Source organism: Mus pahari, chromosome 10 (genome assembly GCF_900095145.1).
Source record: "Mus pahari chromosome 10, PAHARI_EIJ_v1.1, whole genome shotgun sequence".
NCBI classification, from domain to species: domain Eukaryota; kingdom Metazoa; phylum Chordata; class Mammalia; order Rodentia; family Muridae; genus Mus; species Mus pahari.
Window position 1 is genome coordinate 96,521,421 of NC_034599.1, and position 16,162 is coordinate 96,537,582.

The 16,162-nt window shown below is 43.7% G+C and overlaps 1 protein-coding gene across 1 annotated transcript in view; it reads left to right on the forward strand.

Annotated features, from left to right (window-relative positions):
- The first annotated feature begins 9,500 nt into the window (after nucleotides 1-9,500).
- Topbp1 (DNA topoisomerase II binding protein 1) overlaps nucleotides 9,501-16,162 on the forward strand; it is a 47,971-nt gene continuing 41,309 nt past the window's right edge. Inside the window, exons 1-4 of the mRNA XM_021207172.2 lie at nucleotides 9,501-9,649; nucleotides 10,547-10,637; nucleotides 13,825-13,959; nucleotides 15,023-15,166. Coding sequence (XP_021062831.1) covers nucleotides 10,554-10,637; nucleotides 13,825-13,959; nucleotides 15,023-15,166 — 363 coding nt within the window. The 5' untranslated portion in view covers nucleotides 9,501-9,649; nucleotides 10,547-10,553. The remainder of the gene's footprint in view (nucleotides 9,650-10,546; nucleotides 10,638-13,824; nucleotides 13,960-15,022; nucleotides 15,167-16,162) is intronic.

Genomic DNA, 16,162 nt, shown 5'->3' on the forward strand with positions numbered 1-16,162 from the left:
GAGTACACACACACACACACACACACACGCACACACACACATATGTCACACACACACATAAATCACACACACACACACGCACACACACACACATAAATCACACACACATGCGCACACACACACGCACACACACATGCACACACACACGCACGCACACACACGCACACACACACACATAAATCACACACACATGCACACACGCACACACACACACTCACACATGCACACACACACACACACACACACACACACACACACACACACACACACCTCATCTACATTTCAAAGTTCCTGAAGCAAAGCCACTCATTACATTATCTTGTAACTGTTATTTGGGGTTCTGTACTGGGGATTGGATCCAGGGCCTTGCACTTCGTATGCTCCAGATCTGCCACTGGGTTAGGTCTTTAATCTCCCTCCCTTTAAAAAAAAGCAAAAACAACAACAACAACAACAAAAACAAAAACAAAAAACAAACAAACAAAAACCACTTTGTATTCTAACACAGGGTCTCACTAAATCTTTCAGGCTGGCCTGGAACTTATGACCCTCAGTCCCTTGAGCTCACAGGTTTGTGCCACCAGAACTTGTAGATGACATTTTGAATGTGTGACAGATCCTTCCTATAATACCTTTTCCCATTGTTGACACTGGTAACTATTGATTACTGTTGCCAAGGTTTTAGCTAATTTTGTTTTGGTTTTTTTTGTTTTTGTTTTGTTTTGTTTTGTTTTTTTGAGACAGTGTTTCTTTGTATAGCCTTGGATGTCCTGGAACTCACTTTGTAGACCAGGCTGGCCTCAAACTCAGAAATCCGCCTGACTCTGCCTCCTGAGTGCTGGGATTACCACGCCCGGCAGTTTGGGCTATTTAATTATTTTAAGAAAACACACAAACTTGGGTTGGAGAGATGGCTCAGTGGTTAAGAGTATTGACTGCTCCTGCAGAGGAGCCAGGTCTGGTCCCTAGCATTCATATCAAACAGCTCACAGCTGCCTGTACCTCCAGGGCCTGTAACTCTAGGAAATCCAATGCTGTCTTCTGTCTTCCACAAGCATTTGCCAGCACTCACGAAGCATACACAAACACAAACAGGCACACACATACAGAAATCTTTAAAACAGCATCCCCTAAATACAAACTTTTTGGCTTTGTTGATTTTTCTGTATTGTACACTCATTTTATTTCATTGATTTCTGATTTCTTGACTATCTATGGATTTTATCCCTTCTCTAGTGGTTTTTGTTTTTTGTTTTTTTGAGACAGGGTCTTTGCTATGCCTTCAGCCTCACCTGGAATTTCCTGATTGCCTGAATTAACTGCTATGAATAAGAAATATTCAATATTCTTTTTTATTTTTATTTATTTATTTATTTATTTTCCAAGACAGGGTTTCTCTGTGTAGCCCTGGCTGTCCTGGAACTTACTCTGTAGACCAGGCTGGCCTTAAACTCAGAAATCGGCCTGCCTCTGCCTCTCAAGTGCTAGGATTAAAGGCGTGCAGAACTACCACGCACTAGAAATATTCAGTATTCTAATCCCGGATTGGATCATGGTGTCTGATTATGATGCCTGCTATAATACTCAAATATTTATAAAACAGATGAATAAAGGCACATAAATGCACCAAAACGCCGGGCGTGGTGGCGCATGCCTTTAATCCCAGCACTTGGGAGGCAGAGGCAGGCGGATTTCTGAGTTCGAGGCCAGCTTGGTCTACAGAGTGAGTTCCAGGACAGCCAGGACTACCCAGAGAAACCCTGTCTCGAAAAACCAAAATAAATAAATAAATAAATAAATAAATAAATAAATAAATGCACCAAAACTATGCAGAATAGTCTCTTCTGCCAGCCTGTAAGCAAAACCCACAGGGTCCAGGAGGGACCGTTTCTCCTAGAGTTAATGATCTATCTAAAGCTAACACATTCTAAATCCATGAGGGCCAAAGTACCTGCTGACCTGAGTGGAACATGCTCTAAAAATGTCTCATGTTCAAGGACAAATTCCTATAGCAAAGAAAGGACATCAAAAATGCTAGAACTCATCTTGTGGGCTCAGGCAGCCAGACGCGAGAGGGGAGATTAGAAAGATAGGGTCCTGTGGCTCCTGTCTTCAGCTGCAGCACTTGAGAGACAAGAGAACTAGGGGTTCAGAGGCAGCCTTGGCTACGTAGTAAGTTTGAGGCCAGCCTGGGCTACATGAGACTCAAAAAAAAAAAAAAAACAAAGAACAAACAAACCAAACCAAAGTCCAAAAGATTAAAAGAAGAAACAGTTTTCAGGACTTTGTGCCAAGAGTGATTTTTGGAAAACTTCAGATTTGGGCTTATTTGCTACTCTATACTAGACGCTCCACTAAAAGTTTTTCTAACATTAATTTATGATGAGCTTATAAGAAGAATTTTACGGGCTGGTGAGATGGCTCAGCAGGTAAGAGCACCCGACTGCTCTTCCAAAGGTGCAGAGTTCAAATCCCAGCAACCACATGGTGGCTCACAACCATCCTTAACAAGAGCTGACTCCCTCTTCTGGAATGTCTGAAGACAGCTACAGTGTTCTTACATATAATAAATAAATAAATCTTTAAAAAAAAAAAAAAAGAAGAAGAATTTTACATGGTTTTTCCATTCAGGAAAAAAAGAAGGAGAGAAGTTAAGAAATATATCCAAGGCCTAATGAATATGTCAGGGTGAGCACCTGATACCACAGATCATGTTTTTTACACATGTTTTGTACTCGTGGGTATTTGTCCAAGAAACAATACACACTAACCTTAGCCCTAACCCTACCTAAACATTAACCAAAACCCTACTCTAACCCTGACTCTACCTTAACCCAACCTTCATCCTAACCCTAAACCTAACCCTAGCTTAACCCTAACCCTAACCCTACCTTAACCCTAACCCTAAAGGGAGCAACCTGTTTTACAAGTTCCTGAGGAATACTGGTTTTTTATCTAACCTCCAGAAATCCTAGTGTTCAGCTTGAATTAAGCTAATATTGTCATTTCTGAACATATGCACTCCCTGAGACCTAGTAGCAACCAATTCAGAAAAAGTCACGTTGGCACCAGTTGCTGTAAAATTTGCCAAAGCCTTGGTGGTTTAATGGAACAGTTGATTTCTTTTTTTTTTTTTTTTTAAGATTTATTTACTTATTATATGTAAGTACACTGTAGCTGTCTTCAGACACTCCAGAAGAGGGCATCAGATCTTGTTACGGGTGGTTGTGAGCCACCATGTGGTTGCTGGGATTTGAACTCGGGACCTTTGGAAGAGCAGTCGGGTGCTCTTACCCACTGAGCCATCTCACCAGCTCCCAACAGTTGATTTCTTACTCGTGTATCTACCTCAACCGGCAGCCATAGTGGTTCAAGGCGGCTGGAACCTTTTCAGTCAACAACAGAGCAAGACTCCGAAGTCTGACTTCCAAAAAAAAAAAAAAAATTAATTGTGGGCATGTGCACATGCACACACACACACACACACACACACACACACACACTTGTGAGAGTTGGTTCTCTCCTTCCAATATACAGGTCTAAGGTTAAGCTTAGCAACAAGTGCCCTTACCTAATGAGATGTCTCTCTAGTCCCTTTGCTGTTCTTAGTAGTTCTATTCTTGATGTGTGGTTTCTAAGAGCCATCAGTGTGTTGATATCTAAATGGATATCTGGAGTAGGAAACCGTGGGGGATGGTTGCAAGAGCTTCTTATGGAGTTAGAAATGATAAACATGATTCGTTTGTTTGGTTTGTTTTTGTTTTTCAAGACAGGGTTTCTCTGTATAGCTCTGGCTGTCCTGGAACTCACTTTGTAGACCAGGCTGGCCTTGAACTCAGAAATCCGCCTGCCTCTGCCTCCCAAGTGCTGGGATTAAAGGCGTGCACCATCACAAGATTTTTTTCTAATGCTTAATTTGATTAGCAAAGGTTCAACAAATGGGGAAATGAGACAGGAAGAAGAAAGGCGTCCAAACAATACGTTAACAAGTCAGTAACCAGCCGGGCGTGGTGGTGCACGCTTTTAATTCCAGCACTTGGGAGGCAGAGGCAGGCGGATTTCTGAGTTTGAGGCCAGCCTGGTCTACAAAGTGAGTTCCAGGACAACCAGGGCTAAACAGAGAAACCCTGTCTCGAAAAACCAAAAAAACCAAACAAACAAACAAACAAAAAACAAAACAAGTCAGTAACCACTGTCAAGACTGAGGCTTAGTTCCATTGGGGAAATTCTAGGAGCCAGAATTAAGATTTATTTATTTATTATATGAAACTACACTGTAGCCGTCTTCAAACACCAGAAGAGGGCGTCAAATCTCATTACAGATGGTTATGAGCCACCATGTGGTTGCTAGGATTTGAACTCAGGACCTTTGGAAGAGCAGTCAGTGCTCTTAACTGCTGAGCCATCTCTCCAGCCCCAGAATAAATAATCTTTTCCAAGGGGTACAAAAAGAAAGGCTTTATATGCCTTCCTGTCAGTTATATTTCATCGGTCATATCTCCTCTAGATCCCTGCTTTGTTATGCAGGCAACACAGCAGTCTCCCATGCTCAGAAAATACCTGAATGCAAAGAAACCCTTGCTAGTTGGTAACACTGTCCCGAGGTATGTAAGAGGGGTGTGGTGGTTTGAATGAGAAATGCCCCCAAAGTCTTGGGCATTTGAACGATTTGTCACCAGTTGATGGGGGTGTAGGAGCTGGCTAGTTTTAGGTCAAGTTGAGACAAATCAGAGTTACTTGGGAAAAAAGAAACTTAATTGAGATAATGCCTTCACCAGGTTGGCCTGTGGTCCATGTTCTTGATTGATGATTGATATGGGATGGCCAAGTTCAATGGGCGTTCCTTGGGATGGTGGTCCTGGGTGCTACAAGAAAACAGGCTGTGTAAATCATAAGGACTATGCAGGAAGTGGTACCTCTCCGTGGCTTCTGCATCAGTTCCTGCCTCTAGGTTCCTGCCTTGAATTCTTGCCCCGAATTCCATGAATGGGTTACAAGCTGTAGTATTAAATAAACTTCTCTTCTTCAAGTTGCTTTTGGTCATGGTGTTTAACCACAAAAATAGAAATCCTAAAACATTGGCGCTGTTTGGGGGAGGTTTAGGTGATGCTCTGTTGGTGGTCAGATCAACAGAGTCTTTTCCTGAGGCTCTGATGTACGGAGAATGAACCTGCTTGGCAGACCCGGTAATGACCCAGGGCCAGGGCTTTTGGGTGGAATCTGTAGCTTCAGTCCCTGAGAACCTAACTCTTCCCACCGTGTGGAGCTATGGTTACCAGTCCAAGGCCACTGTGTACTCAGTCTGTAATGTTCTTGAGATACCCTGTGTTCCCCTTGTGCAGCACTGTTTTGATTACCTTCCTGTTGACTTCGTCCCTTCATAGGACAGTTTCTGCTGACTTAGTCCCATTTCTTCTCTCAAAATAGTGTATGAGATGCTGTAGTTGCTTGTCCTAAGACATAGCTCGTATGAGACCTCCTGACCCCAGATTTTCTATCTTCTCATCTAATCGCCATCTCCCACTTAGGACCATGTTACTGAAGAATGACTTTCCGACCCAAGTCAGTGCAGTCACACTTGGACAAAGTAGATCACTGGGGTTGGAGTTTAAGACTAAAACGACTTGCCTACTTGCAGTTTATTCTGTCTTGCGTTTGTAGTTCAAGAGCTGAGGTAGCTGCCAGCTGCCATGCTGCCCCTACCATTGTGGACTCTGACCCTTTGGAACCATTGTAAGTCTCCTTCAGGTAACAGGAAGGTCATACACGGAAGGAGCATGGATCCGTCATGATGACTCACTGCTATAATCCAAGCGTTTTCTCGGCTGAGATAGGAGGAACAGCATGGGCTCTAGGCCAGCCTGGGCTCCATAATGAGTTCCAACCTAGCCTGGCTATAGCGTGAAACTGTATCACAGAACACCAAAGTTAGAGAGACAGAGAAAGAGAGGGGGGAAGGAAGGAGGAGGGAGGAAAAGAAGGGAGAGAGAGAGAGAAAGAGAGAGAGAGAAAACGATGGTGGTGGTAAGGATAAAGGTAGAATATTGAGGGTCTTCACAGTCTCTGCCAGAATCCCGAAACAACAGACATTGAAGCCATTGTTTCTGGGATGGTGTCTTAGTCAGGGTTTCTATTCCTGCACAAACATCATGACCAAAGAAGCAAGTTGGGGAGGAAAGGGTTTATTCGGCTTACACTTCCATACTGCTGTTGATCACCAAAGGATGCAGGACTGGAACTCAAGCAGGTCAGAAAGCAGGAGCTGATGCAGAAGCCATGGAAGGATGTTCTTTACAGGCTTGCTTCCCCTGGCTTGCTCAGCCTGCTCTCTTATAGAACCCAAGACTACCATCCCAGGGATGGTCCCACCCACAAGGGGCCTTTCCCCATTGATCACTAATTGAGAAAATACTTTACAGCTGGATCTCATGTAGGCATTTCGTCAACTAAAGCTCCTTTCTCTGTGATAACTCCAGCTGTGTCAAGTTGACACAAAATTAGCCAGTACAGATGAGGATATACCTCACTTGATGGTGCCTACTCAGCCCAGAAGAGTCCTATACCCCTCCATCTTATCTTTCCTACATACATAGGCTCTCATGGCCATGACTCAAAAACCTCTTCAGTTTCTCTTCTTTTTAGGACCTGGATGCAATTGGCTTTTCTAACAATGTAACCCCCTACATTTTTTGCAAAGAAGCCACTCTTTTCTGAGTGTGACTCCTTACACGAGCATCTACTTAAACACAGCCAGGAGCAATCCACATGTGATGCTGGCATTCTACTTTAGAGCCCTCTCCCTGGAACTCACGCTGTCTGTAGGCTGTGCTCTCCTTCCCAGCCAGCTGAAGCTATCAGCTTACATAGCTGCTAGGCCACTTCAAGTTAGCTCTGCAGCAATAGAGGCTGTTTGCTAAGCTCTCTTGCATTTATACATATTCACTTGGAATGCTGGGAATTTAAACATAAAACCCTTTAAGTAAAACAAACGAGCCCTTTTCAACTAAAAGAAAAGAAAAAAACATCAAGGTGGGTGACACCTGAGGAACAACAGCTGGGGCTGGCACCTGTCTGTCGTATGCTTGAGCACACATGTGTGTACCTGCATACATGTGAACATACATAACACACGCCTCAATAAAATGTATGGTGTGGTAGGGCTGCAGAGGTGCCCCATTGGTGAAGAGAAGGTAGGGCTGCAGAGGTGCCCCATTGGTGAAGAGAATTTGCTGCCCTTCCAGAGGACCCAAGTTTTGTTTCCATGTTAGGCAGCTCCCAACTGCCTGTAACTCCAGCTATGGAGATCTGACACCACCTCCTGGCTTATATGGGCATTACATTCATGTGCACAAACACATAAAGTAAAAATATACTGTGTTAAATGCATAAACATATACCATGGTCATTTATCAGATTTCCTGTAGACTGCTCTGAAGGGCATTCTCTTGATTAGTGATTAATGTGGGAGGGCCCAGCCAATTGTGGGTGGTTCCACCCCAGGGGAGGTGGTCCTAGATGATCTAAGAAAGCAGGCTTGAGCAAGCATTGGGCGTAAGCCTGCTTGTCTTTGACCTCTGCTTCAGTTCCTGCCCTGACTCGACTCAGTCCTTGGTGTCCTATCAAGTGTCCTACAGATATGATGACAGCTTCAGGACAGAAGTGCATTTTAGCCATCAACTGTGGCTTCTTTTTCTTAGCTCTAATAATTTCTATGAGGCACTGCAGGGTCTCATGTATCCCAGGATACCTTCTGCTTAGCTAGGACACAGCCAGTGTTATATGGTGTGGAGATGGAACCCATGGACTTGTGTATGCTTGGCAAGCGCTCTACCAACTGAGCTAAGCTATGTCCTCAGGCCCTTACCTCCAATACTAAGTATTTCCCTTCTTTTTCCTAGTGGGCATTTACCTCTGAGCCGGTGTTATTGCTTCCATCTTTGTAAATGAAAAAAGTTAATGATACCTTTTAGGCAGGACCATTATAATCACTACAGTGACCAGCAACCCAGAAAATATATTGGGTTGGGAGTGGTGGCATGCCTTTAATCTCAGCACTCCAGGAGGCAGAGGCAAGATCTCTGGAGTTCAAGGCCAACCTGGTCTACATAGTAAATTCCAGGACAGCCAAGGTTATGTAGAAACTCTGTCTCAAAAATAAAATAAATAGCCAGGCGTGGTGGCGCACACCTTTAATCCCAGCACTCAGGAGGCAGAGGCAGGCGGATTTCTGAGTTCGAGGCCAGCCTGGTCTACAAAGTGAGTTCCAGGACAGCCAGAGCTATACAGAGAAACTCTGTCTCAAAAAAACCCAATAAATAAATAAATAGAATAGAATAGAGCTGGGGGTGGCTAATAATTCAGCATTTTATCAGTAATTTACCCTTAGCAACTTTTAAGAGGTAACCTAAGAAGGGGGTTTTGGTTAAAGCCTAAGAGTTTTCTTACTGTTATCAGGCCAGAATGGTCAGACATCACCTGGGGACAGTGAAAAGTAAGAAAGGGCATGAGCTACCAAAGGGGCAGGATCTAGCTGGATTTTTACAAAGAACTACACAGGTGTGCCTAGAACGACCAGTAGTCAAGACTACAGGTTTGACTTAGTAAAGATTCTTTGCCACAAAATGCCAAAAGTACACATCGGAAAAGAAAAAAAAAATTCTTTAATAAACTGTGCCAGGAAAATTGGATAGGCATATGTAAAAGAAGGAAACTAGATCCTAACCTCTCGCGTTACACAAATATCAACTCCAAATGGATTAAAGACCTTAACGTCAGATCTGAAATCCTGAAACCAAAATAGTCAATGACTTTCTGAATAGGGCCCTAGTTGCTCAGGATATAATACGAACAACCCACAAATGAAATGGGACCGCGTGAAGTTTTAAAAGGCTGTGCACAGCAAAGAAAAATTAATCCAATGAGTAAGCATACAGATGGGAGAAAATCTTTGCCAGTTACGCACCTGATAGAGGATATCTAGAAATACATTTTAAAAGTCTGAACGTGAATATAACCCAATCAATAAATTAGTGTGCCTTTCACCAGTCTTCTTTCCGTTACTGTTTTTGGCTTTGGTAAGGAGTGATTGTTCACCCACTCTGGGGAGACAGAAAGGCCTTGACTTAATCCTATCATCCTCCCACCCACAAGCCGCTATGAGCTTCATGGAGTGTTTTCTCGTGCACTGCCCGGGCACGGTGGGGAGAACTCGCCGTTGGAGCCCCCGCCCCACTTCTGCACATTCTGGACTTAAGGCTGATCGGTCCGGCAGCCCGTAGCTCCCGGGCCACGGACCACGAGAGCTGCGCCGCGGCCAAAACCGCTGCCGCCAACCCGATCCACAGATGCCAGAGCATCTCGGGAAAGCGTGCACAAGGCCCGCCCTCTTCCGACCGCTCCGCTTCCGAGAGCGGGGGTGGGGGTGGGACCCGATGACGCCACTTCCTCCGGAAGAGGTGTCGCGCCCGCTCGCTTGGCGCGAAAGTCGGTTCCCGGTCTCGGCCCTTCCGGGTTGTGCAGCGTTAGCTCCGGGCTGGGGGCGCCGCCGAGGGCGGGGGCTGCGCGCCGGGCTGGCGCCCGACCCCAGCCGCCGTCCTGCCGGCCGCGCGCCCCCCGACTTGGTGCCCGTGGGCCCTCGGGCTCCACCTAGGTGAGCGAGCTTCGGCTCCTCTCGGCCGGCGTGGCCGCCCGGCGCCTCTTGCGGCCTTCGCGCCTCTCGTAACCGGCGGGTGGGCCTCAGATCCCCGGGGAGCCGCGGCCTGGACGGTCCCTTTCCCTGGGAGCTGGGACGGCCGCCTGGGCCTTTCGGGCGAGCGTGCACGGCCTTGCATGGTGGCTGCTTGCGTTCAGAGTTCGTTAACTTAGGAGCAAACCTTGCGGGCCGTGGGTACCAGCAGTCCCAGCCGCAGCGGCGTCTTTAAGCCCCGTGCAAGTGAACAGTGATCGAGGACCAAACCCAGGGACTCGGGAACATTCCTGATTGAACATTCAATCAGGAACTTTCATTTTGTTCTCACGTTTGCAAGGATCCGTGTACTTTTTTTTTTTCCTTCGACTCTGCCCACCTTCTGGGGCCCTTTGTAAACATCTTGAATGAATTGACGAACCAAGCCAGATAGCTATTTCCTAGGCATTCTTTTGTTGTTGTTGTTGTTTTGGGGAGGGTTCGAGACAGGGTTTCTCTGTGTAGCCTTGACTGCCCTGGAACTCACTCTGTAGATCAGGCTGGCCTCGAACCTCTACCTCCCAAGTGCTGGGATCAAAGGCGTGCGCCACCACGCCCTGCTTCTTAGGCATTCTTGTCTGCATAAGAAAATAGTTGATTTGCAGGCCGGGTGGTAGTGGCGCGCTCCCTTTTTTGCCGGCACCAGTGAGACCTGCGGATCTCTTGCGTGCCAGGCTGACCTAGTCTACAGAGCGAATTCCAGGACAGCCAGGGCTTGTCTCAAAAGAGAGAGAGAAAAAAAAAAAACCTATAAAAATAGTTGACTTGAACATTTAATTCCCTGATTGACTTTCGTTCTTATTGACTGCCTTATTCTTACAGTTCAGCTATGTCCAGAAGTGACCAAGAGCCGTTTCTTGTGAAGTTTTTAAAGTCTTCGGACAATTCAGAATGTTTTTTTAAAGCTCTTGAGGTAAGAATTAATGGCTATATCTTATTTGATACTTGAGCTCATTTTCAGGTTTTAAATGTTTTTGATTTGTTGGATTTTATGTCTTAGAAGTAGATATTTTAATGGTATTTTGCTATTGCATGTGCTTAGTACAGATAAATCACTGCTATATAATTTTTAGTTCATGCAAGTTTACCATTATGTTTTTTGGGAGGATTGAAATTCATTATGACAATTGAATGTTGACCTACAGTTTGTTCTCCCCACCACCACAACCCCCATCTGTGCCTGTGGGTGTGGCTGAGCCATCTTCTCAGTCCTCTGACTTGGAGCTCTTGAGTTGTTTTGTCTACTAACCCCATTGATCCTTTGAGCACTGAAAAACTGAGTCACAATGCAATAGTTTTGGTTCATTGCTTGCGCTCTCTCTTCCTGTCTCTCATACACACATACATATTCATGAATGATGGGGGTAGTTTTGAGCTTTGCCATTCACAAACCCTAGTAATGTTGTTGTAGTTTGGGAATCTATTAGAAATGCAGAGCCTTGGGGCCCCAATCCACGTTTGACAATTAGAATATGCATTTTAAACAAAAGTCCCAGTGCATATTCAGGTTTGAGAAGGTAGCTGTTTTATTTTCTTTTAAGTTCACTCACTTAGCAACCATCAATTGAGTGTCCGTCATCTGACAGGTTTTCCTCTAGCATAATACTTGGGGTACACTAATGATCAGAACAAGCAAATATCTCCTCTTTCAGCATACATAGAACAGGAAATCGGTATTAATCAGGTGATAAGCAAGAAACTACATAGTATGGGGACAGTGAAAGAGTTGAGACTGAGCCGGGCCTGGTGGCGCAGGCCTTTAATCCCAGCACTCGGGAGGCAGAGGCAGGCGGATTTCTGAGTTCGAGGCCAGCCTGGTCTACAGAGTGAGTTCCAGGACAGCCAGAGCTATACAGAGAAACCCTGTCTCGAAAAACCAAAAAAAAAAAAAAAAAAAAAAAGAAAGAGTTGAGACTGAATCTCACTGTGTAGCCCAGACTGATCTGGAACTCTGTCCTTCTGCCTCAGATTCCTGCGTGCTGAGATTACAGGTGTGTACCCCACACCTAGTACCTATGTCATGTGTTCTAAGGGGTCTAGTACCGTGGGAAAATGAAAAAGAAAAAACCAAAACAATTTAAGGTTTTCCAGAGGATGTTTGTTGTGGAGAAAGACATGGAAAGGTTATAGCTTAAAACTGAGTGTGGTCAAGGTAGGCCTTATGGTGGAGATATTTAAGTAAATGTGGGTGGATAGCTAGTAGAAGGTTCAGTGAGAGGAGACATTAATATGCAGGGCCCTGGGAATGAGGCGTGTGTGTGTCTAGGTTAGTATGATAGTTAGTGTACAGAATCAGAGGTGGGTAAGAGTATTATGGAATGCTAGAGAGGTCGTGTGGGTCCTTGTGAGCCTTCTGAAGTCTGACTTTCAATGAAATAGATTTTAATCCAAAGACCATAAAGGTGGAGAACGCCAACTTCAGTTGTTTTTTTACTTTCCACACATGTCCTGTAGCTTGGGAATCTATTAGAAATGCATGCACATATATACAAAAATACAAAGAATTTTTTTAAAAAAACTATTTCTCTTAAGATTATGCACTAGTGTTCTTAATCCCCTCTTATGTGAATTGGGATGTTGAAGAAAGCAATCACTCATTCTAAAAGGAATACAAGAGAAATTCTGCTTTCTGTTTTATTATTAGTTAGTATCTGGAGGCCTAGGAAGAAAGTAGAAAGTCCTACTGCATTTCAGTGATCCTCTTAGGAAATCAACTCTGGCTTTTTACCCAGTATTAACTGGGTCCAGGGCCTTGTATAAGGTACTAGGTATCCGGATATGCTTGTAAACAAAGTACATCATGGAATGTTCATTTGAGTGGGTGTGTAGGGATGGTATGCATGGGTGTGTATGTGGGTGCATTCAGAACAGTATCTGCATACCACAGTACATGTGTAGGTGTCAGAGGACAACTTGAAGAAGTTGGTTCTCCTTTTACCTCGAGGTTCTCAGGCTGAATGGCAGGCCTTTTACCTGATGAGCCATCTAACAGACCCAAAACATTCCTTCTCACAGGGAAGAAATAAAACTATGTACATTTACAAAAGAACCATTTTTTTCCTTCATAAAATGTATTCCAGTGGTAGAGAGAGTGTAGTTAGAAAGCAGGGTGACCATGGGAATGTTGCTTAGTGGTAGTTGTATAGTGTGCATAAAAACCTGGGTTTAGTTCCCAGTGCTGCAAAGCAAACCCACCATGGTATCTAGAAAGGTATCTCTAGGAAGTGGCAGTGAAGCAGACCTTACTGAAGTGAAGAATCACTTCAAATGAAAACTTAAGAAAAGAGCATCCCCTGTAGTAGGACCAGAAGCAGAACCTCTTAGTGAGGTCACTAGTTTCTTCCAGGTATAGGGTTTGGGGATGACTGGAATCAGCCAGGGAGGTGGATGTAAAAGATGAGACTTGGGAGATAAGTGAGGGCTAAATTTTATGGTTTTGTAGTCTTTGATAAAAAAAAAATGGTGGTGATGCATCTTTATTTAATCCCATCACTTGGGAGGCAGATAGATGAAATCGAGGCCAGCCTGGACTACAGAGTTGAGTTCCAGGACAACCAAAGCTACACAAAGAAACCCTGTATAGGGGGAAAAAAGAATTGGGACTGATCCATGTGCCCTTTCTTTTTGTCCAGAGGTTCATTTCTGCTATATTCCTCAGTTTCTCTCCAACTTATTTTTTGAGATAAAATTCTCACTGTTGTAGAGCCCACTGATTTGCTAGACTGGTTGGCCAGGGATCTGGTGGGCTCCGGTCTCTGGCACCCACCCCACCGCCCAGTGTTGGGATTATGAGTCCATGCCTCCACACTAGGCTTTTTACATGGGGCCAAACTCAGATGCCCATGCTTACACTGCAAGCATTTTTATCCACTAAACCCTCTGCTCAGCTCCTGGGTGGTTTCTTTAAAAGGATTACTAACTTTGTGAAGAATACATTTAAGAGAGGAGACCAGTTCAGAGGCTTCTGCATGGGTATAGGTGAGAAGCAGTGCTTTATTTAATAAGGAAAGGGCAGGGTTTGAAATTAGCTCTTAGCACTTGGTAGGACTGAAATTTAGGGTACTAATTTCTATTACATTCTTACTTGTTTTTTCTTTCAGTCAATAAAGGAATTACAATCAGAAGATTATCTTCAGATTATTACAGATGAGGAAGCATTGAAGATAAAAGAGAATGACAAATCACTTTATATCTGTGACCGATTCAGTGGCACTGTTTTTGATCACCTTAAACAGGTTTGCTGTTTCTAGAATACTTATTTGCTCTTTCACCCTCTCTTTTTATCTGTGTGTACATGTGCTTGTGTGTGATGTGTCTGTGTGTGTGCGTGCATGTGTGTAGGGTCTCATTCTTCATGAAAACTATCATGAGTGCTACGAGTACCTTGGGATTCTCTGGGCTTGGGGTTCTTAGACATCTGAGCTGCTTTATTGGCTGGTGCTTTGTTTGAAATGCATACTTGAATGTTTCTCAATTGTTAGAGCGTAAGATTATTGCATTAAGATTGTATTTCTTGGGAAAGATGCCCTAGTGGTTCAGGGCACATACTGCTCTTCAAGGGATCTGACCACAGCACCCATGTTAGGTGGCTCATGACTGCTTATAATGCCAGTTCTAGAGGGATCCAGTACCTCCGACCTCCAGATTTATCTGTACAAAATGTGTATATACCTACATAAGGACACATATACAACATACACACACACATACATACATACTTACATATAATTTAAAATAATAAAAGTAAATCTTCAAAATACAGTTATTATTTTATGTTTTAAGAGTTTTACCTTCATGTATATTGGTGCACCACATGCATACTTGATACCCTTGGGGGTCAGAAGAGGGTATTGGGTCCCTTAGAATTGAAGTTACAGGCTGTGAGCTACTGATTAGGGTACTGGGAACCAAACCTAGGTCCTTTGTAAGGACAATAAGTGCTCTTAACTTTTTTGGGTTTTGTTGTTGTTGTTGTTGTTTGTTTTTTGTTTTCTTTGCTCTTAACTTTTTAAAATATAATAATAATAATAATAATAAGAAGAAGAAGAAGAAGAAGAAGAAGACGACGAAGATGATGACGAAGTTTGTTTTAAGTGATTGAAATTTTGGTGGCGGTTATGAAAGCTCTTTTGGTTTTGTTTTGAGGATGCATGTTTATTTAATGCTTGCTTGAGAAATTATATGATAGTTTTTTTCTTCTAACATTTCATGGTTTTCTGCAGTAGCCATTAGCTTCTGTGAGTAATTAATAAATGTTCCAAGTTTAATTTCGTGATTTTTGTCCCAAACTTGTTAAAGCTTGGCTGCAGGATTGTTGGTCCTCAAGTAGTCATGTTTTGTATGCGCCACCAGCAGTGTGTCCCAAGAGCTGAGCATCCAGTCTACAACATGATAATGTCTGACATAACTGTATCCTGTACAAGCCTGGATAAAGACAAACGGGTAAGCACTGAAAGTAGCAGGGCTGGCCCCCCACCTGACTTTTCTCAGGGCTCAACAGCTAGCAGACCTTTACACATGGGGTTCACAGCTAGCAGACCTCACACATGGGCTTCACAGCTAGCAGACCTCACACATGGGCTTCACAGCTAGCAGACCTCACACATGGGCTTCACAGCNTTCACAGCTAGCAGACCTCACACATGGGCTTCACAGCTAGCAGACCTCACACATGGGCTTCACAGCTAGCAGACCTCACACATGGGCTTCACAGCAGACCTCACACATGGGCTTCACAGCAGACCTCACACATGGGCTTCACAGCTAGCAGACTTGTGCATAGCTCCCAGTGGTATTTTTTTTTAAAAGATTATTATATAATTACATTATTTCCTCATTCCTTTTCTTCCCTCCAAATCCTCTCCTACAACATTCCTTGCTTTTTTTCAAGTTTTCAAATTTATAATCTTTTTTCATTGTTATATGCATAAATGTATATACATATATAATCCTAGATAAATACAACCTGCTTAGCCTGCATAATGTTACCTACATGTAACCTTCCCGTCCCTGGGAAAAGTGGAGTATGATTGTAGAGACACTGGTTAAGTGCTTTGTTTTGATTTAAAAGAAAAGTTACTTTTTTTCTTCAGTCAGTGAGCTTTGTTTTAAATCATTTAATTTTTGCAGAACAGAAAGTCTTTAAAGAAAGGAAGAAAGGATTCTAATCTGGGTGTTGTAGTGCATGCCTTTAATCCCCAACTCTTGGAAGGTAGAAAAAGGCAGATTAGTGAATTCCAGGTCAAATATGGCTACATGTTAGTAAGACCTGTCTCAAAAAAAAAAAAAAGAAAGAAAGAAAAGAAAACAAAAAAGAAAAGCAAAGTGACTGGTGCCTTTAATCCTAGCACTGGAGAGACAAAGGCAAGTGTTTCTAAGTTCAAGGTTGGCATGGTCTAAGGCCAGGATAGCTAAGGCTACATAGAGATGCCCTGTCTT